This window comes from Chamaea fasciata, unplaced genomic scaffold, assembly GCF_029207755.1.
Source record: "Chamaea fasciata isolate MVZ Bird 193981 ecotype frontalis unplaced genomic scaffold, bChaFas1.0.hap1 SCAF_7, whole genome shotgun sequence".
NCBI lineage: Eukaryota > Metazoa > Chordata > Aves > Passeriformes > Sylviidae > Chamaea > Chamaea fasciata.
The window spans coordinates 6,804,380-6,831,677 of NW_027094092.1; the positions used below are offsets into that span (position 1 = coordinate 6,804,380).

Below are 27,298 nucleotides of genomic sequence, written 5' to 3' on the forward strand. Positions count from 1 at the left end.
TTTCTGCATTCCTGGGGAGGGATGTGACTGTGAGTTGGCATGGGGGGAACAAAGGGGTGCACTGGATGGAAAATGGGACTGCAGGAATCAGTGTGAAGCCTGGGGATGGGAATGCAGGGCCCTGGGGCTTCATCCTGGGGTGACAATTTGGGAGGGGGCCCTCAGAATTGGGATGGGGTGTCCCATCCGTGCCCAGGGTGCAGGGGGGCCACAGGGAAAGCGAGGACTGGCAGGAATTTCGGGGTGTGGCCGGTGCCAGCTGGGCACGGGGTCATGGGACAAGAGGTCTCTGCCCTCGCCGTTCCCGGGTTAATGATTGCCAAGGAATCCTCGAGCCTCTCCCTCTGCAGAGCCCACGGCCCAGGCTTTGCCCAGAGGGGTAAGAGAAGGGGAAGCTCGGGTCCTCGGGGGCCCATTTCCTGGTGGGAGGGATGTGGGAGAGCCGCGTGTCTCCTCCCAGGGCTGGATTGGGGCCAACATCCCTGTTCCCAGACTGCCGTGCTGCACGGAGAGGGAGCGGGGTGCACACAGGACTGGGGGGGGCTCGGGGCCCCTGGATCCTCATCCTGCTCTGGCCCCCGGGCTGGGGAGGAGCATAAGGAGAGGAGACGGTGGGTGCTGGGAATGCCGGGGCTGGGAGACACGTGGAAAAGGGGTGTCCCGGCTGCTGGGTGAGTTCTGGAGCGGGAGTTTTAGGGTCAGAGGATGGGAGGTGGTGTGGGGAAGGAGGGGTTGGGGCAAAGGGAGGGAGGGGATGAGGACAGGGAAGCAGAGGGCAGGGATCACGGAAGGAGGGGACCAGGGAAGGAGGGGACAAGGACCAGGAAAGAAGGGACAGGTGCCACGAAGGGTTGGGGACATGGGAAAGAAGGATAGGGACAGGGAAGGAGGGATGCCAGCAGAACTATCTGGACAACAAACCCCATCCTGGAGTCCCCCGTGAGGATCCCTGGGGATAGGCCCCTGCCACCAGCCTCCTCCTGGGCGTGGCAATCCCCGTGGGACGCTCAGGGAGATTCCCATTCCTAGGTGCACCATGGTGGAGGTGACTGTGACACCGCAGTCCTCGCTGGCCGACCGGCCCGTGCAGATCCGGGTTCGGGGACTGTCCCCATCCCAGCTTGTCACCCTGCGGGCGTGGCTGAAGGACGAGCAGGGCGAGTGCTTCCAATCCCGTGCCTTTTTCCGTGCTGATGGAGCGGGAGAGGTGGATCCTGGGCTCCATGCCGCCCTGGGGGGCAGCTACTCTGGGGTCTGGCCCATGGGGCTCTTCTGGTTCCTGCAGCCCGACACCCTTTTCCGACGGCTGGTCAAGCGGGATGTGGCCGGCAGCCCCTTCCGCGTCCGGCTGGAAGTGTTCGACGGGCTCTGCCTGGGCGCCGATCCCCGGGAGCAGCCGCTGGGATCCTGCGAGGCCGAGCGGTGGTACGTGGGGCCCGGAGTGCAGCGGGTGCCCGTCCGTGAGGGAAGGGTCCGTGGCGCCCTATTCCTGCCTCCTGGTGAGCACTGGGGAGCGGGGAATTCCACCATATCAAACCTCGGGACTTGCGGGATGCTCATTCTTGGGAGCCCTGTGGTGCCCAACACTGGGACCCCTGGGATACCCAGCCAGTATTCCCTTGGGATACAGAACCTTGGGACGCCCGGGATGCTGATACTGAACCTCGGGACCCTGGGGATGTCGAGCATCGGGCCCCCTGGGAAACAACACTGGGATTCCTGGGATGCTAAACTGTAGGATTCCTGGGTTGTCCAGCCCTGGGATCCCTGGGTTGCCCAGCCTTGGGATCCTTGAGATACCAAACCTCAGGATCTTGAGAGGCCCAGCCTGGGGACCCCCAGGATACTGGACCTTGGGCCCCCTGGGATGCCCAGCCATGGAACCTCCGGGATACAGGACAACATTCGTGGGTCCCCATCCCTGACATTCTCCCTGTCTCCCTGCAGGTCCAGGCCCCTTCCCTGGGGTCATCGACCTGTTTGGGGGTGCAGGGGGGCTGATTGAGTTCCGGGCCGGGCTCTTGGCCAGCCGGGGCTTTGCCGTGCTGGCACTCGCCTTCTTCGCCTACGACGACCTACCCCGAGTCCTGGCCCAGCTGGACCTGGAATATTTTGAGGAAGCTGCAGAGCTGCTCCTCCAGCATCCCAAGGTGAGTCCTGGAGCATGGAGAAAAGCACCTGTGAGCCAGGATGTGCTGGGGATTGGGGACAACCTGGTGAGCCGGACATCCAAGTGACCAGAGATTGTCCTGGGGACATCCTCATCCTGGGGAGCAGGATGTCCAGGTGGCCAGGGTAATGTCCCAAGGACTGGGGATATCCCAGTGAGTGGGATATCCCATGAGGACATCCTTGTCCTGGCACCCAGAGATGTTCCCAGTAGATGTATTATCCCTGTGTATTATCCCAGCTGGCTCCATTTCCTCTTGCTCCAGATCCGAGGCCCCGGCCTGGGCGTGGTGGGCGTCTCCAAAGGTGCGGAGGTGGCCTTGGCCATGGCCACCTTCCTGCCACAGGTGGTGGCCACGGTGTGGATCAACGGCACGGCCTTCCTGCATGGAAACCCGCTGGTCTACAAGGAGCTCCGCATCCCTCCCATTCCCTACTACACCGAGCGTATCCTGTTCACCGAGGTGGGAGCCATGGACAACTCGGCCATCTTTGCTGACCCCCAGGATCCCGCCTACCGCGCCTCGGCCATTCCGGTGGAGAAGATCCGGGGGAAGGTACTGTTTGTGGTGGGAGAGGCCGACCGCAGCTTCAACAGCAAGCTCTTCGCCGAGCTGGCCCTGGCGCGGATGCCGCCGGAGAGCGGCCGGATCCTGTCCTATCCCGGCGCCGGGCACCTGATTGAGCCCCCCGGATCCCCCCTGTGCAGCAACTCCAGCATCCGGGGTACTCCCAGGCCTGTGGCATGGGGGGGAGAACTTCAGCCCCATGCCCGGGCCCAGGAACATTCCTGGCAGGAGATCGTGCAGTTCTTGGAGCTGCATCTGGGGTCGGTGTCTGTGAAGCTGTAAGGGGTGGAAAAAAAGGGGTTGGGGTCACTGGGATTGTCACTGCAGGGAATAAAGTGTCACTGGCTGCTCCTGCCTGTGCTTCTGGGGGATGATGTGTGGGGCAAAGACTGGACATAGATTTGGGAGATAAATTGGATACGTAGGGGATGCACATCAGATACATATTGGATGTATATTGGACACATAGGATATATATCAGATATAAATTGGACATACATATAGGATATATACTGGATACATATGTGACATGCAGGATACAGAACAGACAGCTCAGAGATATAGAGGATATATATAGCACATATTTAATACATATATTAAACACATATATGTATGTATGGGACATTTATGGGACACATATAGAACGTATACTGGCCATATATCAGCCCAGCTGTGGCTCTGGGGACACACTGCTCTCTCTGCAGCTGCCCTCGCTTCCTGAGGAGGTTTGAAGGAATCACATCCAGCCCCTGGCTCCTCATGCCCTCCCGCCAGGATCCCTGTGCTCCTGGGAGCTGGTGTGACCCCATTCCCACGCCCAGGGCATGGGACAAGGAGTGGCAGTGACCAGCACTCCGGGAAGGGTGGGGAGGGCTGATGCAGTTTAAGCTGCAGTAAAGATAAATCCCAGAAGGGAATCCTGGGGAAAGGGAGGCAGAGGGAATGCACACGAAGAACTTTGGATTCCCTGTGATAGTGCCAGCATGGCACAGCCAGGGCGCAGCAGGGATTTGGTGTAACTGGCTGATTCCCCGTCCCTCAGACGCCACTGGGGCCACGCCACTGTGTCCCCTGGTCCCATGGCTATTCCAGGAGTGGCACGTCCAGATGTCACTGCTGTCCCCACTGGCTCTGGGGAGGTGGGCACACGCCAGCCTTCTTTCCCCCTGGATAACTCGATCCAGCTGGGCATCCCGCCCAGCACCAGTTCCATTCCTTGTTCACTGGGACAGTCTCCAAGCGTGGGATAAGCTTGGTTTGTCCCTGGTCACCGTGACACGGCCACAGGAGGTGACCACAGGGCTGGGGCACTGAGGTCACCGGCGGCACAGGAGCGAGGAGCCCTGGGCAGAGCTCATCCCACAGGATCAGCTGATCCTGATACCCCCCCGCATCCCAGCCACCTGGATATAAATCCACACTGCAGAGCCCCGTGCTCCGCCTGTGTCACCGCCATGGGACGGAGCTGCTCCTTCCTTCTGCTCCTCTTCCTCCTGTTCCCATGGCCCAGAGCCACCGTGGCCCTCCTGCAGTACCGCCACGACTGTGGAGAGTTGGGAATGCAGCTTTTAGTCTTCCCGCCCCACGGCCGCACTGTCCGCTTCAAGGTTCTGGGTGAGTGGGGGGTCTCCCTGAATCCCCTTGGGGTGCTGGATTTCTCTGGGATTCTCCCCAAACCTGGAGTGTTCCGTGGTGGAGGTATCCTAATGGGATGAGCCCAATGGCTTGGATGAGCTCTTGCTGCTGCCCGGGGGGTTTCCATGCACCTGGATGTGTCACTTCCCCGTGTCCCTGGTGTCCCCCCAGACGAGTTTGGCTCCCGCTTTGATGTGGCAAACTGCTCCATCTGCCTCCACTGGCTGAATTCCAGGGAGGATGGCTCTGTCATCTTCTCCTCTGGCTACAAGGGCTGCCACGTCCTGTTCAAGGTGACACTCCCGTCCCCTCCGCGGTCCCTTCCAGCAGGATGGGGTCACTGTCCTCCGTGTCCCCCCACAGGAGAACCGCTACATCCTGCGGGTGCAGCTGGAGGAGCTGCTGTCCAGCGGGATCCCAGTCACCTCCTATGAGGTCAACATGACCTGTCCCAAGCCAGGTGGCTCTGAGATGCTCCCAGGCGGAAAGCAGGAGCAGGCCCGGGACAGCGGAGTCCTGATCTCCCACACTGGCCTGCACCAGGTCTCTGAGTCCTCCCTTACCCACGCGGAATCCCAGCTCACATCCCGAGATCACTTGGAGCAGGTTCACACCGTGGGACAGTACCAGCCCAGCTCAGTGCTTCCTGGGATCCAGCACCATTCCAATCCGGCTCACTCGGGGCTACTGTCCCAGCCTGGTGGGGTTCATCCTGTCACCCAAATCCAGGGAACCTTCATCCACCCAGGAGTGCAGTCCCCCCAGCCTGGGGGGCAGAGCCAGCCAGGGGTCCTTCGCCCAGTGCTTGTATCCCAAAACCATCCCGGTTTGGTGCAGTCTGGGAGTCAGACCCAGCCAGGGCACCTGCATCCAGGCTTTGTATCCCAAAACCTGCCTAGGATGGTGCATTCTGGGAGTCAAAACCAGCCAGGGATTCGCCCAGGGTCTGTATCCCAAAACCAGCCTGGGGGTCAAAACCAACCAGGGATTCGCCCAGGGTTTGTAACCCACAACCCTCCCAGGGGTCAAAACCAACCAGGGATTCGCCCGGGGTTTGTATCCCAAAACCAGCCTGGGGGTCAAAACCAACCAGGGATTCGCCCAGGGTTTGTATCCCAAAACCAGCCTGGGGGTCAAAACCAACCAGGGATTCGCCCAGGGTTTGTATCCCAAAACCAGCCTGGGGGTCAAAACCAACCAGGGATTCGCCCAGGGTTTACACCCCACAACCCTCCCAGGGGTGAAAACCAACCAGGGATTCGCCCAGGGTCTGCACCCCACAACCATCCAGGGGGTCAAAACCAACCCGGCCACCTTCGTCCAGGGTTTGTACCCCAAAACCCTCCCAGGGGTCAAAACCAACCAGGGCTTCGCCCTGGGCTTGTATCCCACAACCAGCCAGGCTTGACCTCCACTGGTGTTCAGACTCCAGCAGGATTCCTGCTCCCGGGAGCTCAGCCCCCAAACCAGCCAGGAATATCTCGTCCCAGTCATCATTCCAACTCCCAAACTGGGCTCCAAGGCCACACTGGGCTGCTCCATGCTGGCCATCCCAGCCCAGCTTTGGTGCACCGAGGACTCTCATCCTGGCCGGGTTTCATCAGCCCTGGACTCCAGGCTCAGCCCCAGCCAGGCCTGGGACGCCCAGGGCTGCAGCCCCAGCCTGGATTGCTGCATTCTGGGATTCACTCCCAGCCCAGCCTGCTGCAGTCCACAGCCCTCTTCTACCCCTCGGCAGGGGCAGGTAAGGTGGGAAGATGGGATGGAGGGATGCTGGGACAAAGGGAAACAGCCTCAAGGTGCTTTTCCAACCCACATTTCATGCTGTGTCCCTCTCTGCTTCCCCCCAGGAACGCCGCTGACAAGGGAGCAGTGCCAGGTGCCAGTGGGCCGGATCCCGTGCGTGGCTCCACAGGGACGAGATGGATGTCTGCAGGCGGGGTGCTGCTATGACGACATGGACCGTTCCACACCCTGCTATTATGGGAATACTGGTAGGACACCCACAGGCACATCCCAAAGTCCCTCCCCGGCGCTGGGAGAGGGTGCTCAGGGTGACGGAGCCTCTCCGCGGTATTGCAGCCACCGTGCAGTGCCTGCTGGAGGGACACTTTGTCCTGGTGGTCCCGCGGGGAATGGTGAGCCAGCCGTACAACCTGGACAGCGTGAGGCTGGCCAGCAGCCAGGCGGGATGTGAACCCCTCCGCGTGTCTGAGGCCTTCGTCATGTTCCGCTTCCCGGTCACCCACTGCGGCACCACCGTCCAGGTAGGGAGGGAAAGCCCCGGAGAACCCCCAGGTGGGCACGGTGGGGTCACTTCAGGATAGAAGTGCCCCCAGGATGCTCCCAGTCCCTCCAAAATTTCAGAATAAAGAACTCATGCACATGCTGCCTCCTGCCTCAAATCCTGATCCCTGTATGCCCCAGGACGTTTCCCACTCCAGTGTTCCTTACACAGGTGATGGAGGACAGGCTGATCTATGAGAACCAGCTGATCTCCACCATCGATGTCCAGGGAACCCCCCGTGGCTCCATTACTCGGGACAGCGTCTACATGTAAGGGAAGAGGGCGGAAAAATCGAGGCAGGGAGCCTGGATTCCCCCTTGGATCAAACCAACTCTCACTCCTGACATGTCCCTGGTGGTGTCCCCACAACTTGGGCTGAGGGAGCTGATGGAAGATTTGGGAGTCTCCTGCCTTTCTCTCCCTTTTCCCCAGTCTCCACGCTCGGTGCATCTACAACTCCAGCGACCTCCTTCCCTTGGGAGTGGAGGTGGCCATGCCCCCCACAGCCGCCCCCCTGGCCATGCCAGGCCCACTGGGGCTCCAGCTGCGGATTGCCACTGGTGAGTGCGCCCTAGCCCACCCCCCATCACACTCCCCATTCCACTCAACCCCTCCCAACGTTCCCACAGACGAATCCTACAGCTCCTACCACCCTGTGGGTGACTTCCCCCTGGTGAGGGTGCTCCGGGACCCCATTTACGTGGAAGTCCGGCTACTCCAGAAGACGGATCCCAATTTGGTGCTGGTGCTGCACCACTGCTGGGCCTCCCCTGGCCCCCACGCCACATCCCAGCCCCAGTGGCCCATCCTGGTGGAAGGGTGAGTAGAAAAAGATGGGAAGATGGAAGTGAGGGGGGCACACTGCTGACACAGTGTCCTTGTTTCCTGCCCAGGTGTCCTTTCCAAGGGGACAACTACAGGACAAGGCTGATTCCAATGGGTCCAGCCTCTCCGGAGCTGCCCTTCCCAAGCCACTACCAGCGCTTTGTCATCTCTACTTTCGCCTTTGTGGAGCCCCCTGGAATGGCTGTGCTGGAGGGGGAGGTCAGGGGGATCCCCATGAATCCCCATGCTGGGAATGCCTCAGTGTCGGGAATCCCTCATCGTAACACCTCTGAATCCACCCCAGCACTGACCTTGCTTCTGGCTGCCCAGAGTCTCTTCCTGTTGGGAAGCCGCTTTTGGGGCATTCCTCAAGGCTTGGGGATGTTTTTGGGGGTCCCTTCAGGCTCGGGGACCCTTTCTGGGGATCCCCAGGTGACACTGGCATTCCTGTGGCTCCCAGGTGTACATCTCCTGCAGTGCTTCTGTGTGCCACCTGGCCCAGCCGGAGCCCTGCCGGCCATCCTGCCAGCTAGGAGTGCCCTCACGTGAGTCTGGGAGCCTCCAGGGATTTGGGAAGACCTCTACATGTCCCCCTCTTCCCAAGCCAACTTGCTGTTCCTCACAGGAGCACGGAGGTCTCTGGGGGACAGGAGGACGGGTGACAGCATGGGGACCATCACATCCCAGGGATGCATCGCCTTTCCTGACGTTCCCAAAGGAGGGAGAACCCAGCAGAGAGGCTGAGGGGTGAGTGTCTTCTGCTCCCTAAAAGTCCCTTCATCCCAAACACCCCTTCATTCCTTTAAGTTACCTCCTTCCCCTTCCTCTTCACAGCTCCAGCCTCTACCTGGATGCCGTTGGATGTCTCTGGGAAAGCTGGAAAAATAAAACTAGTGCAGAGCATGGCTCTAAGGGTGGCTTGTCCTTTGGAGGGGGGAAAGAGGGTCCCTCATCCCTATTCCAAGTTGGCAGCAGCCATGGCCCCCCAAATCCCACCCTGCTACAACCCCAGCCCTTCACAGGAGCCCCTTCCAGGTGGGATGACAGGGAAGAAGTCTTTATTTCCATACTGAAACTAAGTAACTGCTTACAAAACTGCACAGTCCTCCCTTTCCTCCCTCCTTCCACACATTCTGGCCTCAAACTTCCACCAGCACAGGGATTGGGGTTTTTTGTCAAACCAGTTACAAGCACAAAACAATCTAAAGGTGGGAAACACACGGAACTGGGAAAAAACTAAACAAAAACTAAACAATGAAGCACAGGGAAGGCAATGTCTGACTTCCCTTGCGCCAACAGCTACAACAGGGGAGTTTGATAATCCCACCTGGATATTCCCACCCACCTCCCATCCCAAATCCCAAAAAATCCCTGCCCCACTTCCAGGGCTACAGGCTGTAGAACTTGAGGCTCCGATCCATGCCTGTGGAAGCGATGAACTTGGCATGGTGGCCAAAGGCCACTCCTGTGGTCAGCCCACTGTGCTCTGCGGACAGAAAACAATCCACAGTCACAATTCCGAGTGGATTCATCCCATTCCCACTCCAGCCACTTCCATGATTCCCACCATCTCTCACCTGTGAAATGGAGGATCTCTGTCCACTGCTTGCAGATGTAGATCTGGACATCGGTCCCGCCCAGCGCCAGATAGGTCCCGCTCTGGTCGAAAATCAGGGATTTCACCTGTGGAGAAGAATCACAAGAAGGCATTGAAAAAGCTTCCAGCAGCATTCTTGGGATGCCACAACTCCTGGAGGAGAGCGGCTGTGGGGGAAAAGGGACGTCACACACCTCGAAGTTGTTGTCCAGCTGCAACGTCTTGAAGTTCTTGAGCTTCCTCAGATCCCAAAGCTTGACAGAGGAGTCGTCAGCGGCCGTGGCCAGGTAGTACCCGTTCTCAGAGAAGGCGATGCTGGTGATGGGCCCGGAGTGCCCCGGGAAGTTGGCCACGTTGGTGCGTTCCTGGGGACAAGGGGGTCAGAGGGCACCTCACCACTGGGATGTGGCGTCATCCCGCAGTGACCTGTGTGGTCATGGTGTCACCAGCAGCTGCTCTGCAGCTGGAATCTTGGGATTTTTGGAGGAACCTCCAAAAACATTCCTCAAAGTCCTGCTTCTTGGAGTGATCCCCAAACCAAGCTCAGACGCACTCCAAACCCTTGTTCCCACACACTCCTATCAGCCCTTACCTTCAGATCCCAGATCTTGATTTGGGAATCCATTGTTCCTGTCCCAAAAATGAGCCCATCTGGGTGGAATTGGGCACAGGTGAGAGCTGCAGAGACAGCGGGAGAATCAGATGCTCAGGAAGACTCAAGGAGGTTGGGTAGACTTCCAAGAGGATTGGGAAGATTTGGAAAGTTGGGAAGGCTCAAGAGGGTTGAGGAAACTCAGAGGGTTAGGAAGGCTACTGAGGCCCCTCCAAAGGAGTTCCCATGAACTCCAGGAGCCAAGGGATGCCCAGAATGGGGATAATCAACTCCAAGGCTTACCACATCCAGAGCTCTCATCTGTCACTTTGGTGAGGACACGACCCGTCTGGATATCCGAGAAAGCCCAGTACTGGGAGAGAGGAAGAGCATTGGATATGGAAAACGGGTGGGAAGCAAAGGTGGGACCTGTGGGATGGGTAGGGATCCACCTGGTCATCCGAGGAGCTGAGCAGGTAATCACCCGTGGCGTGGAGGCTGAGCCCAGTCACGGAGCCCTCGTGGGCACGGACCACCTGGACACAGGAGGCATTGGGAACAGACCAGATCCGGATCGTGGCGTCGGGAGAAGCCGAGAACACCAAGTCCTACACAGGGACAACACCAGAAGGTTCACACGGGAAGAATTCACCTCTCCCAGAGCTCCCGGCAGGAGATTCCACCAGAGGAGGGTCCTGATATCCAGATTTGAGGCATCCTGGAAGTGAGGGAAGAGCCAGGCGCACCTGGGATGGGTGGAAGACAACGCTGGTGACTTTCTTGGTGTGGCCCTTGAGCGTGGCCAGGATCTGCTCCGAGCTCTTGTCGAACACGATGACATTTTTGTCGGCTCCACCTGGAAATCCGAGTGGGAAGCGCTGGGATGGGAGTGTGGGGCTAGCCAACTCCAAATCCACCTGCCCATGTCCCCCTTCGAATTCCCAAAAACACAGAAAAAGAGACCCACTCCCACGTAGGAAATCCCCAGGAAAGCTCCCTTACCAGTGAGGATCTTGTTGGTGTCGGAAGGACACAGATCCAAGGCAAGAATTCCTGGGATGCTGGCGCTGTGCAGCCCCTGTGCGAGGGAGAACCCCAAATTAATGCCACAAGCAGCAGAACACTCCCAAATGGAATCAAGAAGCAATTTCCATGTGGGAATTTCCCAGTCCTTTCCTATCCTGGCACTCACCACGTGCGAGGCCACCTGCCGATACTTGCTGAGTTCCTCCGGCTTCACCAGCTCCTCCGGGACCGTCTTGCCCCTCTGGAAAAGACAGGGACAAACATCAGCCTTTGCTGGAGCACAGCACATCCCAGCTCCCTCAAAATCCTTGGGTGAGGCCACTCACCTTCTTACGCTCCGTGGTCAGCACCGTCGCCTTGTCTTGGAGCTGGAAAACAAGAGGAGGGTGGGCACAGACCAGGAATTCTGCGATGGGAGGATGGAAAGGGCAACACGTGAAACGCTGCCCTTACCTTCTGGATGATCTCCGGGGTCATTCCCGCCAGCTCTCCCAGATCCATGGCCTCACCGGCGCCCTGTGTGGCACAAAGGGAAGGGACACGCACAGAGGGAATTTGGGTGCAAGGGCTGGGAACGAGCGGGAAAAGGGCAGGATGGGGAGCAGGGACTCACGGCCACGTTGGGCTGCGCTGACGGCACCGCCTGGGGCACGATGAGCCCGGCCTGAGGCTTCAGCGTGGCCAGAGCTGCAAAAACACGACGAGTTTAATGGGAAAAAACGGGTTAAGCGCTTCCCAGCGCCCCTTCCCGGGATCGCCGCGCGCCCGCGTCACCTTCTCTGGCGGCGGTGACCTCCTTGGTGAGGCGGGCGATGACCCTGCAGGCGGCATCGTGCTGGTACAGGGCGTGGGACAGCTCCTGGCGCGTGGTCTGCAGCTGCTGCCGCAGCGTGAAGCTGTGCAGCATGACAGCGTCCTGCCGGGAAGCGCCGGCGTCAGCCCGGGAACGGCGGGACCCCGGCCCCGGCGGCGCCCCCGGCACTCACCCACTCGTCCTGCAGGGCTTTCAGGATGGCCGGGATGCTGGTGGCCGAGGGGGGCTTGGGCCGGATCGGGTGGGCGACTGCAGGAAAGAGAGACAGATCATCCATGTGCCCCTGGGTCCCTGCACTGCCATCCCTGCCTTTCTCATTTCACCGTCTCTCCGTTACCCCTCTCTTTCCCAGTTTGGCATCTCACCCCCAGCTCTGCCAACCCCAAAACACTTCGGGCACCGCCGTTCCCGACCCCAGAGCCGCTTTTCCCGGGAGAACCGTTTCCACGCCCATCCCCGATCCCGGCACCTTTGATGTCGATGAGCTGCTCCTCGGACAGGGGCTGGTTGTTGACAGGGTCGGTGCCGTTCTCCGCGATGTATTTCTCGATCAGCCGCCGCTCGTACACGTGGTTGGACACCGGCGACACACACGGGTGCTCCGGGACCTCGTTGGAAACTGCGGGGGAAAGGGGAGGATAGGATCGGACGGGAACGGGGGTTTGGGATCCCCCTGCCCCGTGATTGCCCGGTGACCCCGGTTGTCGTCGCCCCGCAGCCCGGGATCCCTCATTCGATAACGCCCCCCCGCCCCCTCCCGCGGCCGCTCTCTCCGCACTCACTGGAGCAGATGAGCGCCATGGCGGAGGCCGGGCGGTCGCGGCGCTCCGGTTACGGCCCCGCTGTCCTTCCGAGGCTGTTTCCGGTTCTCCTTTCCGGTCCGGGGTCCCGGTTCCGGTTCCGGTTGGCGCGCGCGGCCCCCGCGCCGCTCCCGAGCGCTCACGCGGGCGCCGCCGCCGCCGGAACCGGAAGCGCTCCCGGCATCCCCCGCGCTTCCCCCGCCGGCGGGAACGGCGCTTCCCGGCGTGCACCGCGCGCCGCCCCCCGCCTCCGGCTGTTGCCATGGCGCCCGCGTTCCCGGCGTGCACCGCGGCCATCCCGGGAACTACAGCTCCCGGCGTGCCCCGCGGCGGAGCTGAGGGAAGCCCCGGTGAGGGGGGGTCGGGGGGGACCCCGGGGTGGGGGTTGGAATTCGGGGGAAACCGGGGGAAAACTGAGGGGAAATGGAGGGAAAATGGGCGGGGGGGGCTCCAGGGGGCGATAGGCGGGGTGAGGGAGCCGTGGTGGGGGCTCCTGGGGGCAATCCCGGGGGCACCGGGGGGATCCTGAGCAGTGGGGGGCGGACAGTGGGAGGTGGGTACAGAGGGGCCTGGGGGGGGATCCTGGAGATCGGGGGGATTAAAGGGATTCTGGAGACCGAGGAGATCTGGGTGTGGTGCGCACAGAAGGATTTGGGGATCCAGTGGGCATTGAGGAGATCCAGGGAAGATTGGGGGGGATTTTGGGGATCGTGAAGGGCTGAGGGCGCTGAGGAGGGGTGGGCACAGGGAGGGTCAGGGGTTCCAGGGGAATGGGGGGAACTGGGCGGGGCTGGGCACGGCTGGGCACACAGGGATTGGGGAGATCTCGGGGGGATTGGGGAGGAGTGGGGAGCACGGGGGGTCTCGGGCGTGGCAGTAGTGGCTGTGTCCCATCCCGGAGCACCCTGCTCCCTCCTTGGGGAAGGAGTGCCCCCCCTTCCCAGTCAGGCCCGGTGCCCTTGGCTGTGTCCCGCTGACTCTCGTCTGTCCCAAAAATAGCCGGGGCACCCAGGCCTGTGCCGAGGGGGGGCACGGAACTGTGCTGTAGGGCCTCTGCCCTCCCCTCCTGCTTAGGGGACCCCAAAACCAGCAGTTTCCCCCCCCAGCACCCCCACCTCTCCCTTTCCCCACAGATCCCAGGTTCCAGGATGGAGAGTGCCGTGGGGCACAGGGCCCTACTGGCCCTGCTGCTGTGGATCCCATTCCTCATGGGATCAGCAGGGGATGGAGCCAAGGATGGCCAGGAGGGATTCTGGGAACACGCCACCACCTCCAATGACCTGCTGCTCCGGCTGGGAAGATCCACTTGGGACACCCTGGAAAGCTGGGTGGGACCCCAGCCCCTGCAGATGGTGGCAGAGGTGGGATCCTGATTCCCAAAGCTTTCCTGGAGTTCTTTGTGCAAGGACATGGCCATCTACGCCCTCTTTTCCCACTCCTTTATTCCCGTCTTTCCCCGCAGAGCCTCTCCACCACCCTCTGGATTGTTTCCTCGGGGATCTCGGCAGCCCTAACCACGCTTTGTGGGATCCTGGGGGATCTCCTGGCTGCTTCCAGCATCAATGGTGAGTGGGATTCACCCCGTGGGACGGCTCTGGCCCCCATTCCTGGTGCCACCAGCACCACTGACTCCCAGATCCCATTCCCAGGCCACCGGCTGGTCCGTGCAGCAGCGCTGGCTCCTGGAGAAGTCCAGAGGGTGCTCCTGTGGGCAGTGGCCGCCCTGCTGGGATCCTGGCTGCTCTCCAGGCTTCGAGGGCTGCTGCTCCCGCTGCTCCGTGGGGTGAAGCTTTTCTTTTTCCTCGGAGCCTTCCTGCACGTGGCTGCTTCCCGGGAGAGCCCCACGGTGCAGGCGGGAATGCTGCTGGGCCTGTGGGTGCTCTACGCCCTCCTGGGTGGCCTGCTGGGATCCCTGGATGACAGCTGGCGGCACGACGCGGCCGTGCGGAGCCTGGAGTGGAAGGTGGAGGAGCTGCAACGGCGCCAGAAGTTTGGGGGGCCCCGGAACCGGGAGGATTGAGCCCCCCCTAAAGCTTCCCCAAAGCTTGGCTCCCTTATCCCAAGCATGTTTGTCCCCCCCCGCTCCGCTGAGCCCCCCACGCTCCCTCCTCTGCTTCCCGGTTCTCCCAGGGGTCCTGGGAGCCCCCCATCCCTCTGGGATCACCCCAAAATCGGGGGCTGTGCCTTACCACTCATGCCACAAGTGCCTTCACCCCAAAAGGCCCCATGAGCCCCAAATGTGGGAGAAGAGCTCCCATGTTCCCTTCTTGCCAGGGATGTTGTCTCAGCCCCTCCAGCTTGGGGTGCAGAGGGGATCCCATTCCCCATCCAGGGGGCTCTGCTTGGTTTGGGTTGCCCCTACTGTCAGGTTTTGGGTTGTAAGCTGCTTTTTAAATGGTTTTGATAATGTGGTTTGGAATAAAGACGGATTTATCCGGCCTGGCCCCACTGCTTTTCCATGGGAAGAGGGTCAGGCTCAGCCAGCCCCCCTAGTCCATTGGGGTGGGAAGGGAGGAGGAGGAAGAGGAGGAGAAGGAGGGTGGTTTATCCAAGCCAAGGTCCCACTGCCCTCCAGCTGTTCCTGCTGTGCTTCCCACTTGCTCCGTGCCCCTGGCCAGGGATGTCCTAGTCCTTCCCATGTCCCCAGTATCCCTGGTGGAACAGGGAAAGATGGATGGCAACTGGGGGAAGAATTCCCGCCCTCCTGCCCTGCTCCGGGGGTCTCCGTGTGGCCTGGGGTGTCCGTTGCTGGGTGGGGATGGGAATGGGATGAGGAGCAGGGACTGGGATGGGGATGAGGAAGAGGATGAGGAGCAGAGATGGTGAGCAGGACGGGGAAGCAGGGATGGTAATGAGGATTGGGGTGAGGATGAGAATGGGGAGCAGGGCGGGGAATGAAGAGCAGGAAGCGGGGGGCAGGGCTGGGAATGGAGAGTGGGATGGGATGTGGCTCGGGCTGTGGAGCAGGAGCCGGAGCACCGGGCACTCCCGGGCTTTAGGACCCGGCGGGACGAGGCGGCGCCGGTGCCGGTCCCGCCCCGGCCCCATTGTCTGGGCGCGGGGGCGGAGGGACGGGAGGCACAGGCGGAGTGACGGGAGGCACCGGCGGCACCGGCACCGGCGGCATCGGGGGACGGACCGGCCATGGCCCCGGCGCCCCGGCTGGCGCTGCTGGCCGCCGCCCTGCTCTGCGCCCCGGGTAGGTGGGAACAGCACCGGGAATGGCACCGGGAACGGCAGCTGGCACCGGCACCAACCCCGGCCCCGCTCCGCACCCCTCTCGCCGTCCTGCCGGGATCCGCTCCCGTGCGGTCCCGCAATCCGGGTCGATTCTTCCCTTTCCCCGCGTTCGGGGTCCCTCCGTTCCGCCGGGATCCCGGGAGCCAGGGCGACCTCACCCCCTCCTCCTTCTTCTCGTTCCCCGGGATCTACGTCCCCCATTCCGCGGGGATCTGTGCCGCCTCCACCGCCGGGGATCCCGAGGGGGTCACCCGGGGAACGTGGGATCCGCTGGGATCCAATCTCCTCCCAATCCCCACGGGAACTCGCCGCCCGAGGGACTCCCCTTTCCCCCGGATCCCGGGACCTGCCTCGCCTCTTCCCGCACACCTGATCGCCCAGGTGGGATCAATTCCCGGCCGTGAGGAAGCCCTGCCCGGGCATCCAGGTGGGATCTGCTCCCTGTGGTGAGGCATCCCTTTGACTGGGGCATCATGAGCCTGGTTCCAACCCTCTCCCCATTGGGGAATGCATTCCCACAGGGAACAGCCAGGACTGGGGGAACCGAGTGGACCCCAGTCCTTATGCAGGGATGGGATAACCCTGGGATAGGGCAACCATGGCAGTGGTGACCTCAGAATGCGGTGGCCAGACAAGGGGTCACCCTGCATGCTGCCACAAAGGTGGGCACAAAGACCCCCACTTGCCACCCCTGTGCACTCCATTCCCACTGTGTCCCTGTGGGATGTGACGCATCCTTGTCCTTGCAGTGAGGGGTGACGGGGAGCCCCCAGATCCCGTGTTCCTGCCAGTGGAGCTGGAGGTCCTTGGGGTGTCTGAGTCCTACCGGCTGCAGAGGGTGGATCAGGACGTGGCCCCCAACTCTTCCCTGCACACCCGCTCTGAGACATTCCTACTGCTTCGTGCTGGATCCCAGCCCCTGGTCCAGGCCACCTACCCCCCATTCAGCATCCGCCAGGTAACTGGGACTCCTGTCCCCTGGGCCACCCCAGGGTGGGTGTCCCAGCCCCCACCACCATCCCGGTGTCCTTACAGGAGGTGCCCAGGGAGAGCCCCCCCAGCTCAGCAGCTTGGGCCATCCGTGCCGTGTCCCTGGAGAGCTCTGTGTCCCTTGCCGAACCTGTGGCCCGTGTCCTCTTCCATCTGCATGGGCCTGACTGGATGCCTGGGAAGCGGGATCATGCCGGCACCCAGGATCATCCCAAGGACTGGGACCACCCTGGGGTCTGGGTTCACCCTGAGATCCAGGACCACCCTGGGGGTCAGGGTCATCCCAGGGACTGGGGTCATCCCAGGGCACAGGACCATCCTGGGGTCTGGGATCACCCTGGGGATCGTGACCCCAGGGACCAGGACCACCCTGAGCAGCGGGACCACCGTGGAGTCCGGGATCACCCCAAAGACCGGCACCACCCTGGGATCCACGATCACCCCAAGAACTGGGACCACCCCAAGGACCAGCACCACCATGAGCACCAGGACCACCCTGGGAACTGGGATCCTTCAAGGGATTGGGATAGCTCCAAAGCTCGGGATCTCCCCTGTGTCACCCTCCACGCTCACCACCGCGGGCGGGTGGCCCGGGGGACATGTCGCTTGCAGGTCAGTGCCACCCTGGGGACCCTGGGGACCTGCAGCTCCCACCCAGCCTAATCCCAGGACCCCTCTCCCCTGCAGGCCCCACTGGGCGTGTGCGTGGTGGAGCTGGAGATCCCTCCACGCTGGTTCTCCCTGGGATCCCTCCATTCCCACCGGAGCCGCCAGCGGGATTCCAACATCTTGGAGCCTCTGGAGCGGCCAGAACCTGCTGAGCTGCGCTACAGCGTGGGGGAGTGCGGGGGTCGGGAGCAGGAGGCTCCCAGATTCCTGGGAATGCTGGAGCTGCGGGCAGGAGAGCCGGAGCGGCGGCAGGAGGTGCGGCTGGACGAGAAGGTGCTGCTGCGTGTCCCCAATGTCCCCCTGCGGCCCGGGCAGCACTTCACGGCCACCATCGCCCTGCGCCACAACTTCACTGCCGACAGCCTGACCCTGAGGTGAGAGCAGGGACAATGGGGACACCGGGACCATGTGGGACACTGTGTGACACTATGTGGAAGTGTGTGACTGTGAGTGACACTGTGTGACAGACAGTCTGTGACACTGTGTGGCAATTTGTGGCAGTATGTGACAACATTGGACACCGTGTGCACTGAGTGACATTGTGTGACAGTGTGACTGGCACTGTGACACCATCTGACAGGGATCTGATACTGTGTGACATTGTGTGACAGTGTGACATTGTGTGACTGTGAGTGACACTGTGTGATACCATTTGACAGCATTCTGACAGTGACTGACACTGTGTGACATTTTGTGATATTGTGTGACACCATCTGATACCATTCTGGCAGTGAGTGACGCTGTGTGACATTGCATGACTGTGAGCGACACTGTGTGACATTGTGGGGCAGTGAGTGACACGCTGTGATTGTGAGTGACGCTGTGAGACATTGTCTGACACGATCTGACATTGTGGGACACTGTTTAACACTGTGTGACATTTGGGGGCATTGTATGACACTGTGTGACACCTTTTGACACCACACGAGACCATCTGACACTCTGTGACACCGTGTGGTCCCCACAGGATCAAGGCCAAGAAGGGCCTGCAGGTGGTCTCTGCCCATCCCACAATTCCCAACACCTGGAGCGTGCACCTGGAGCGTTCCCGCAGTCCCAAGCACTCCACGGCCGTGGTGACGTGCCGGCGGCTTGGGGACATCCCTGCCGTCCCTGACACCTCCAGGTAGAGAATATCCCAATACCCCCATCCCAGTGGGAACTACAGGTTGTTCCACCCTGATCCCAGCGTGGTGCCGTAGGGTGTCCGAGCCGGCTGCGTTCCTGCACCTGGATGTGGCGGTGGAAAACGGGACGGGGGGGCTGGCACCGGCGCGGCCCCTCACGTGGCAGGTGGAGTATCCCGGCCAGGATCCCGAGGCGCAGAAGGACAAACTGGTCTGGGAGATCCAGGTGTCAGAGAGGGATGTCCGTGCTCTCGTCCCACTGGTGCAGGTGCGTGTCCCCATCCCATTCCAGCCCTCCATCCTGTGGGAAGCGCCCCCTTATCCCACTGTGCTTCCAGGAGCTGGAGATCCTGAACACGGCGCCACTGACTGGGATCCCCCGGGTTATCCCGGTGAAACTGGTGGCTGTGGAAGCAGGGGGTGGAGTGTCCGAGCTCACCGACCCTGTAGGGTGCGAATCCGCTGACAAGCAGGTGCTGCAGGTGAGTCCTGCTATCCACTCGTTATCCCACCTCACCCTGGGAGGTTCCCATGGAATTCCATGTGCCCTTGCAGGTGTCGGATTCCTGCGACCTGGTGTTCGTGGGGGGCAAGGAGAGCCGAGGGGCTCGGGGGGCCCGTGTGGATTTCTGGGTGCGCCGGCTGCGGGCGGAGCTGAGCTTCTCCGTCTGGGCTCCACTGCTCCCACTCCGTGTCCAGCTGGGAGATCCCATCCTGGAGCAGCTCCGTGGCTGGAGACTGCCCGAGGGGCCTGACAGGTGAGGCCTACAGAATGGGATGATGGGAAAAGGGGGAGATGGGAATGGGGTGAGACCTGCCACGTGGGGATGCATCAGTGAGCCTCCAACCACACTCCTGCGTCCCAGGATTCTCATCACCTTGTCCTGGAATCCCTGTCACCCTGTCCTACAATCCCTGTTCCCCTGCCCCTGGGGAGCCCCTTGTCACCCTGTCCCTGTCCCCTGTCCCCAGTGCCGTGGTGGAGTCCGAGGACCCCGCAGAGGAGCCGGAGCGGCGGGTGCGGGGCTGCCGGCCCCAGTTCCAGCGCACAGGGCTCCGTGTCCTGGCACACTTTGTGGCCCACCCCCTGGATGGTGGCCGTCACCTGTCCTACCTGCCCGGCCCTGAGTGGCTCCTGGATGTCACCCACCTGGTGGCTGCCCAGACCCGTGTCCAGGACCCCCGTGTGGCCTCACTGGAAGCGGGGGCAGTTGTGGTGGGCCGGGAGCCTGGAGTCACCTCTGTCGAGGTAAATGGGGGTTGTTTGTGGGGAATTTGGGGGATCCTCGGGAGGTCTGGGGGTGTGGGAAGGTTGCAGGGATGTAGCTGGGGCGCTGGAAATGATCCCAGTGGGGGCCAGGCAGGATATAGGGAGGGAAGGAACTGAGGGGTTGGAGGAGCTGGCACAGGATGGGAAGAGGAAACAGTGGCCGTGAGGAATATTGGGGGACTTACAAGCTGCTTCCAGGTACGCTCCCCACTCTCCAACTCCATCCTGGGAGAGCAGACGCTGGTGGTTTCTGAGGAGAAGGTGACAGTGACAGAGCTCCACACCCAGGTGGTGGCTGGGCTCTCCTTATCCCTGCGGACACAGCCAGATCACCCCAGCGTGGTCACCGCCACCGCCCTGGGGACACCCACACTACGGGCCCTCAAGCAGGTAAGACGGGTGGGGGGGTCCCCCCGGTCTCTCCGGTGTCCCCCAAACCTCTGCCATCCCACTTGTCACCCCACCAGGAAGCGACACTGTCCATCTGGTTGTCTTTCTCCGACCGCACTCTGGCCCCGCTGGAGCTCTACGGGTGGCACGACGTGGCCTTGACCGTGACGTCCCTGGACCACAGCGTCGCCAGTGTCGGGGGCTCCCCTGGGCTCCCCGCCGCCCACCCCTGGGTGGTGGCTGAGGGGCCGGGCCAGGGGGCCCTGCTGCAGCTCAGCCTGCACCCCCCGGATCCGTGCCGCCGTGGCCGGCACCGCGCGGCCGCCCTGGCCACCGGCACGGCCTGGCTCCAGGTGGGCATCCCCTCTCCCGGGAGCCCCCGGCCCTTCCCGCGGGCTGAGGGCGCCATGTCCGGGGAGGCGGTGACCGTGGGACAGAGGGACCCCGCAGGCGTGGGGCCGGCGGCCACCAAGCTCCAGGGGTCTTCCTCGGAGGAGGATGAGGAGGAAGGCTACAGACGCAACCATGCCGGCACGGAAGAGGAGGAGGAAGAGGAGGAGGAGATGGTGAAGGCTCCGGAGCGGGTGACTGACCTGGAAATTGGGATGTACGTGCTCCTGGGAGTCTTCTGCCTTGCCATCTTCATCTTCCTCGTCAACTGTATCTTCTTCGTGCTCCGGTACCAGCAGAAGGAGCTGCCCGAGCCAGGCGGGGCCCCCTCGGCCCCACAACCCCACAACTGGGTCTGGCTGGGCACCGACCAGGAAGAGCTGAGCCGGCAGCTGGATCGGCAGCAGCTGGATCGGCCGCAGCTGGATCGCCGGCCGCCGGAACCCCCGGCATCCCCGGGCCCCCCCTGTGGCTGCGGGGGCCCTCCGGGCTCCGGTGAGGACGGGGCTCCCCCTGGATCCCCGGCGCCGCCGCCCCGCAAGGAGGGATCGGCTCCGGGAGGCGGCCGCAGGAAGCGGGTGGAGTTTGTCACCTTCGGTCCCCCCCGCGTCCCCGAGGAGCCGCCCCCGGCCGCCCCCCAGGTCCAGTCCATCCTGGTGGCCAGCGAGGATGACATCCGCTGGGTGTGCGAGGACATGGGGCTGCGGGATCCCGAGGAGCTCCGGAGCTACATGGAGAGGATCCGCGGCAGCTCCTGACCCCGAGGGGAGCGACTCCCGGACCCCCCAATTCCCGGGCAAACCAGTAAGGGCCCGACCTCCTCCCCGTGCCGTGCTGGGGGGACACCGACCCCCCTTCCCAGCGGGATGTGCCGGGGACCACTGGTGGCCTCCTGGGACCACCCCGAGGTGCCCACAGAGGGTGAGGGAGGGGTCTCCCAGCCCTGTCCTTACAGGAGCTGGATCCCGGCGGCACCGGGGAGGAATTTGGGATGCTCTTACTGCTTTGGGTCTCATTGCGACATGGTGTTCATAGTGGTGATGATGATGGTGGTGATGATTCCTGTGGTCTGATCCCGGGGAGGGATCCTGTATCCCCCCCACCTTCACCCCGGCCACGCATCTGTTTTGTACACATTTTTTATCGGGAACGCCCGGGAAGGGGCTGCCAGGGGCTGGTATTTATGGAAAATTTTTAATTCTGACGTTGTTACAAAAATAAAGTATTAAAAAAAAAAAAAAAAAAGGGATTCCCCTCCTTGCCATCTCCTCTGATCCCGACACCGGGTCCCACCCTGCCCCCGTGGCAGTGCCAGGTTCCTGGGAATGGGCACATGCCCTTGACCTTGGCTCCACATGGGAGCTGATCACGGGATTGGATCCAGGGCTGGGCCTGGCCGTGGCCCAGCTGGGGTCACCTTGGGATAAGGGATCTCCTTCCTCTCTCCCTCTCCTGCCATCCTCCTCCTCCACCTTTCCAACCCCAACACCAGCCTGGTACTGCATGTCCTCCCCATGGCCGGTCCCTGACATTCCCAAATGTCCCCTCAGCACTTCCCTTTAATTCAGGGGTGCCATGGGGATTGCCACTCATTCAGCTTCCCAATAAGTCCCAGCAATCCCAAGACACCCTGTGTAATAGCAGGAGATCCCCCACACCAGCACCCTGCTCCCAGCTTCCCCAAACTTCCCAAAACCCTGCTGAGATGGGGTGCCTGGAGTCCTGTCCCCCCTTCCCAACATCCTGGGTCCCCAGGTGTTCAGCTGGATCCCAGCCCTCACCCACGGTGGGAATCAGCATCTCCTGGGATGCCCCACCCCCCACCCATGGAAATGCCAGCCTTAACTCCTCACCTAATATTCCTGGAGGGTCCTGGGGTGATCCTGCATGTGCTGGGAGACGTTCAGGATGTGGAGCTGCAGGTAACACTGGCTCCAAAAACCAGGGAGAAGAGGGGAACTCCTGGCTCTTCATCACCCCACAGATGTCACACAGTTCGGGAGACCCTGAGTCCCCCCATGCTGCCGCCCCAAATCCACGACCTGGAGGCACAAACGGGCTGCAGACCACGATGGCTCCACCAGATCTGTGTCCCCCGGGGTGGGAACACCAGACCCACGAGGCTGCCGTGCCCCGGAGGGTCTCTAGGGTCCCCAAAACCCCGTTTCCTCCCCACCAGGGCAGGATGGAGCCACCTCATCACCCTCCTCCACCCTGCAGCCCTGAGTCGGCTTCCTGCCCTCTGCCGCACTCCCGGAGCTGCCGGAGCGCGGGGACACAGTCAAGCCATGTCCCCAAGCTGCTGAGAGAGGGAGTCCCTGAATCCCAGACCCCTGAATTCCATGGGGCTGCCTCGCTGACGGGATGGGGGAGCTCTGGCTGCTCTTGGCGGCTCTTTCTGCCGTGGCACCTGCACAAGGTACGTCACTGTCCTCATTCTGGCCCTTGCTCTCCCTCTCTTGGGACCTTGGGGTGGTGGAGCCACAGATTTGGGGGTTGGGGACCTGCACCTCCCTGGGATGGGGAGCACTGGGGGTCCTGAGGGGTCCCCAACAGGGGTGTCAGTGGTGGAGGATGCTGCCCCTCAACCCACTGAGATGGAGGGAAAGGGATCCCCTAAAAGGGTATCCTGAGGCTTGGGGATTCTCCTAAGGGTTAAGGCCCCCTTGGATCCCCCCAAAAGCACCCTGGGAACCTCTAAAAGAGGACCCTAAGCCCCTAAAGGTGCTCTTGGAGCCATCCCACCTACAATCCCTTTGGGAATGGGGTGACACTCAGGGCCTGAAGCCCATCCTGCCTCTGATGTACCCCCTGGATGGTTTTGGGACGTGATGCCACCTGTCCCCCCTGTCCTGGCGGGATTTGGGATGGTTTGGCTGCCAAAATGTCTGCCAGGAGCTGCTTCAAGGCCTCCAATCGTTGGGGAAATGGCACCATCACCCCATTTCCGCCTTTCTCACACCTCCGCCCCCATCTGGAGCAGCTCTTTTCCACCTTCGCCCCTCATCCCTGGCTTTTTCCTTGAATATTTTAATTCCAGTCCACACCCCACTGGCTCTGGTGTCTCTTCCCAGGATTCCCACCCATCCATCCTCCCTGGATGCCTCACTTCTGGGGCCAAATCCTTCCCCCTGGAGGAGCCAAATGGGGCATTTTTAGGGATAATTGGATCATCCACTAACCTGTGGCTCTGTAATGGGTGTAGGCAGGTGGGTCCAGCCCCTCTGTGTCCGCAGGGATGAACCGGACAGTGGGAACAACATGGATGCGGGATGACATTCCAAATTTCAGCTCTTCCACCGCTGAGTCACGTCCCAGTATTCCCATATTTAAGGCAAAATCCTCCCAGCAGATTCCACACCAGGATTTAGTCCTGAGAAACATCCTGGAGCACACAGGGATTGATTTTTGGGATGCAACAGGTCGCACTGTGACCACTTTGCCAGAGCCCACCGGGATTCCCACTGTGCCACTCAGAGCTGGGAGAATCCTCTTGGCCACATTGTGGTGGGTTTGGGATGCATCCCTCCAAACTTGGAATCCTGGGGGCTCAGCCCCTCATCCCTCTGCCCTTTCTCCCCATAGTCCCCACAGAAACGACGGGACCTCCCAATACTTCGACTGGGAACACCTCAGTGACACCAGGTGAGTGTGGGAGGGTGAGGGACATCCTTACGTGCATTTTTTGGGATTCTGGGACAATGCCAGGTCATCTTTCCTGGTCCACCTTCCAGGTCCCAGAGCACTCCGGCTGGTGGGCGGCCGGAGCCCCTGCGAGGGCCGGGTGGAGCTGGAGCAGGAGGGGACGTGGGGGACAGTGTGCGACGACAGCTGGGACATTCCCGACGCCGACGTAGTGTGCCGCCAGCTCCAGTGCGGCCACGCCGTGCGAGCCCACGGCAACGCCGCCTTTGGCCGTGGGCACGGCCCCATCCTCCGGGATGAGGTGGGATGCGAGGGGCACGAGCGGGACCTCTGGGAATGTCCGGCTGCACTGGAGCACGACTGCAGCCACAAGGAGGACGCTGGCGTGGTTTGCTCAGGTGGGTCTGGAATATTCCGGAATCCGGGGATGAGGGTGGCGCATCCTCATCTCTGCGCTCTTCCCGCAGAACACCAGGAGTGGCGGCTCTCTGGAGGCCGGGATGGGTGTTCCGGCAGGGTGGAGGTGTTTTTCCGTGGCACTTGGAGTACGGTGTGTAACAGCACCTGGTACGAGACGGAGGCGACGGTGCTCTGCCGGACGCTGGGATGCGGGGATGTGCTCCAGAGGCCTTCCTTTGGACACACGCTTCCCGGGAAGATGGTGTACCTGTGCGGGAGCCTGCAGCCCTCGCTGGCACAGTGCCAATGGACCTTCAATAAATCCGCCCCCTGTTACCAATCCTGGGCCGCCGGGGTCATCTGCAACGGTACCGGATCCTTCCTGATGGGATTTGGGGCACGGCCTGGGTCCTGCCCTCTCCCAAGCATCTGATTTCTGTTCCCGCCCTTTCCAGGCTCCCAGGGTTTGGAGACGCCAACGCCCACAGCTGAGGTGACGCCCAGGAATGTCACTGTCCTGCATGGTGAGCATCTGAGCCCTCGGCCATTCCCTGGGATCAGGGTAAAATTCCCAGGAGGAAAGATTTACATGGGATGAGCTGTGTCTGTTCTCTGTCCCAGCCAAGGAGGGGACCCCAACCTTGGGGACACCGCCACCGGACAGTCCCCTCTTTGTCCTGTGCCTGGTGCTGGGGGCACTGCTCCTGCTCTCCCTGCTGGCCTTTCCTGTTACCCTGCTGAGGCTGAGGAAGAAGAGCGGTAAGGAATTCTGGATCCGGACACGGAATTAGGACACAATCCCCACTTTTTGGGCTCAGCTCAGCCGTGGAGTGGGTGCATCCCCTTGTCCCCACAGCCATGTCCTCCTTGGGAACACCCACGCCAGTCCTGGTGACCCACAGCTCCCAGAGCCCCACTGCACCCTCCGGGATCCCCAACGACTACAGGGAGGCTCCCACCGGACTTCCCAAAGGATCAGGTGGGTCTGGCAGATCCCCCCAGGCACAGTGGGGCCAGAGGTCCCGGCTGGTGACAGATGCCACATCCCCTTGTCACTCCCCAGACTGTCTGGTCACAGCCACTTCCAAGGATTCTGATTCCGACTCGGAATATTATGAGTTCAGCAGCAAGCCTCCCGTTGCCCTGTCCACCTTCTACAGTGAGCATCCCACTTCCTCTGGGATCCCTGACACCCTGACCCAGGATCCCTGTCACCCAGAACTTTCACCTCCGCCTCCCCTTCCCACAGACTCCCTGCGCCACCATCCCAGGGAGGATCTTTTCCCTCTGAGACCCAACCAGGAGAGGATGGAGCCATTCCCAGAGGATGGTATGACACAAGGAGAGGGTGGGGTCTATCCCATGGATGGAAGGGTGGCCACCCCCTCTTCCAACATCCTTATTCCCACATTTGATTTCCTTGTTCCCACAGAGCTGGCCAGGCCGTGTCCCACACTCCGCAGCTCCTCCAGCTCCTCCACATCCTCATCCATGGAGCCCTATTGGAATGGCAGCATTCCCCCCCCTGCCCATGGCACCCAGTGGCACCCGCCAGCCACCTGCTATGGCACAGGTGGGAAGTGTGGGAGTAGGGGCAGGGAGACCCCAAGGATGGGAGAAAGGGATGCAGAGACCACAGGGATGGGTTGGGAATGGGGGTTCAGGGACCCCAGGGACGGGAGCAGGGATGGGAGCAGGGACAGAACAAGGATGGGAACAGGAATGGGTTCAACCTCAATGAGGAAATGGGACCCCATGGAGTGGGAGCAGGGGTGGAAAATGCCAGTCAGTGACCCTGTTCCTCCCTGTTCCTCCCTGTTCCCTCAGCAGAGCCCACCCCAGTGCCCTCCCAGCCCTGGGTACCTGCGGCTCCAGCAGATCCCAATGGCAGCTCCAGCACCTCCTCGGGGGAGTGGTACGAGAACGTGCAGGAGACGGAGCCCCCAGGAGACCCCTCCTCACATCCTGGTGAGGATCCTGCGCTGGAGGTGGGGGGCCACAGGGAGTTCTGGGAATTCCCAAATCCTCCTGACAGACTCTGTTTCTGCAGGCTGGTCAGATCCATCCTGTCCCCCGGGAGAACATGTGGAGGATCCCGACTCTTCTGAGGGCAGCGACTACGATGACATCCAGGGCTCTGCCTACTGAGCCTGTCCCACCGCTCCAGAGGCCAAATCTCCTGGAATTCTCTGCTTATCTCCTCCAGGCTATCTCCTCTGTGTCGCCATTAAAATCCTTTTCCACCATGTCCCTTGTCCATAGGAGTGTCACCAGCCCCAGAGTGAGGCTGGGCCACCAAGTGCTCCCACTTGTCCACTGACACAAAGATGGCAAAAAATCCCACTCCCAGCCCACAGGAGCAGGGAAGAGGGCAGCAGGGCCCTGATCTAGCTCCATAGCACCAGGGGTGGAAATTAGACCGCAGGAAGGGGGGACATGGAAGTCCCAGGTGTCCCACCAGAGCTTCCCTTCTGACACAGTTTCCATCCTGGGAACATGCTGTCCATAAATCCTGTCCAGAAAAGCTCCAGGGATGCTGGAAGGGAAGTCACTGAGGTGCCACCCCAAACCCAGTGGATGGTGCCCCGTGGGGGTGGGATACAGCCCCCAAACCCTTCAGCATCTCCCAATCCACCCATACCCCAGCAGGAAGCTGGAGCCAAGCAGCTTCCTGGAGCCGAGCACCACCCTGGCTTTGGGATCTGGGGGAGCTCCCAGCTGGGAGGGGGCACAGCACCCACCCAGCACCCCGGGATTGGGACCCTCTGCCCCCTCCCTGCCACTTCCCGCCGCCCATCCCAAGCCGGCTGCTCCCACCCCGTCCCTACTGTCGGATTTCTGTCTTCCCGGGGAGGAGGTCGGGG

General features: G+C 61.7%; 6 protein-coding genes across 13 annotated transcripts; 5 read left to right on the forward strand and 1 right to left on the reverse strand.

Moving 5' to 3' along the window:
- Positions 1-105: 105 nt before the first annotated feature.
- LOC136292095 (acyl-coenzyme A amino acid N-acyltransferase 2-like) lies at positions 106-3,092 on the forward strand. Of its 2 annotated transcripts, none has more exons than XM_066187355.1 (4): positions 106-671; positions 1,030-1,499; positions 1,948-2,150; positions 2,436-3,092. In XM_066187355.1, exons 1-4 carry the CDS (start codon positions 106-108, stop codon positions 3,018-3,020), a joined length of 1,824 nt encoding a protein of 607 aa, XP_066043452.1. In that variant the 3' UTR covers positions 3,021-3,092. The 2 variants fall into 2 exon arrangements, with proteins under 2 accessions (XP_066043452.1, XP_066043453.1); XM_066187356.1 differs by lacking the exon at positions 106-671 and adding an exon at positions 817-838.
- Positions 3,093-4,192: 1,100 nt separating this feature from the next.
- On the forward strand, positions 4,193-8,392 carry ZP1 (zona pellucida glycoprotein 1). The gene is made up of 13 exons (XM_066186842.1): positions 4,193-4,352; positions 4,545-4,666; positions 4,737-5,533; positions 5,723-6,117; positions 6,224-6,367; positions 6,456-6,640; positions 6,832-6,929; positions 7,093-7,220; positions 7,290-7,479; positions 7,554-7,704; positions 7,946-8,030; positions 8,111-8,232; positions 8,320-8,392. Exons 1-12 carry the CDS (start codon positions 4,193-4,195, stop codon positions 8,227-8,229), a joined length of 2,574 nt encoding a protein of 857 aa, XP_066042939.1. The 3' UTR covers positions 8,230-8,232; positions 8,320-8,392.
- A 134-nt stretch (positions 8,393-8,526) lies between these two features.
- PRPF19 (pre-mRNA processing factor 19) lies at positions 8,527-12,497 on the reverse strand. The gene is made up of 16 exons (XM_066187359.1): positions 12,297-12,497; positions 11,984-12,133; positions 11,687-11,763; positions 11,475-11,616; positions 11,314-11,387; positions 11,154-11,216; positions 11,027-11,068; positions 10,867-10,941; positions 10,677-10,752; positions 10,421-10,530; positions 10,127-10,282; positions 9,978-10,047; positions 9,675-9,760; positions 9,277-9,447; positions 9,063-9,168; positions 8,527-8,971 (listed from the first exon to the last, which is right to left on the reverse strand). The coding sequence occupies exons 1-16, from the start codon at positions 12,313-12,315 to the stop codon at positions 8,874-8,876; spliced, it is 1,515 nt and encodes a 504-aa protein (XP_066043456.1). The 5' UTR covers positions 12,316-12,497; the 3' UTR covers positions 8,527-8,873.
- TMEM109 (transmembrane protein 109) lies at positions 12,305-14,752 on the forward strand. The gene is given in 5 exon segments (XM_066187360.1): positions 12,305-12,428; positions 12,431-12,664; positions 13,455-13,675; positions 13,777-13,879; positions 13,964-14,752. Coding segments are annotated over 5 exon segments (1,053 nt in total). The 3' UTR covers positions 14,335-14,752.
- A 627-nt stretch (positions 14,753-15,379) lies between these two features.
- On the forward strand, positions 15,380-21,712 carry TMEM132A (transmembrane protein 132A). Of its 2 annotated transcripts, XM_066187361.1 has the most exons (12): positions 15,576-15,981; positions 16,076-16,216; positions 16,304-16,512; positions 16,590-17,156; positions 17,232-17,587; positions 18,181-18,339; positions 18,416-18,608; positions 18,679-18,822; positions 18,896-19,098; positions 19,313-19,589; positions 19,809-20,000; positions 20,078-21,712. In XM_066187361.1, the coding sequence occupies exons 2-12, from the start codon at positions 16,153-16,155 to the stop codon at positions 21,146-21,148; spliced, it is 3,435 nt and encodes a 1,144-aa protein (XP_066043458.1). In that variant the 5' UTR covers positions 15,576-15,981; positions 16,076-16,152; the 3' UTR covers positions 21,149-21,712. The 2 variants fall into 2 exon arrangements, with proteins under 2 accessions (XP_066043459.1, XP_066043458.1); XM_066187362.1 differs by lacking the exons at positions 15,576-15,981; positions 16,076-16,216 and adding an exon at positions 15,380-15,513.
- A 946-nt stretch (positions 21,713-22,658) lies between these two features.
- On the forward strand, positions 22,659-26,682 carry CD6 (CD6 molecule). Of its 6 annotated transcripts, XM_066187367.1 has the most exons (12): positions 22,659-22,809; positions 23,976-24,035; positions 24,125-24,433; positions 24,503-24,802; positions 24,890-24,958; positions 25,056-25,193; positions 25,291-25,413; positions 25,498-25,593; positions 25,684-25,764; positions 25,867-26,007; positions 26,262-26,402; positions 26,485-26,682. In XM_066187367.1, exons 1-12 carry the CDS (start codon positions 22,755-22,757, stop codon positions 26,580-26,582), a joined length of 1,611 nt encoding a protein of 536 aa, XP_066043464.1. In that variant the 5' UTR covers positions 22,659-22,754; the 3' UTR covers positions 26,583-26,682. The 6 variants fall into 6 exon arrangements, with proteins under 6 accessions (XP_066043464.1, XP_066043463.1, XP_066043462.1 ...); XM_066187366.1 differs by having other exon boundaries at positions 24,125-24,802; XM_066187365.1 differs by having other exon boundaries at positions 25,498-25,764.
- Positions 26,683-27,298: the final 616 nt, after the last annotated feature.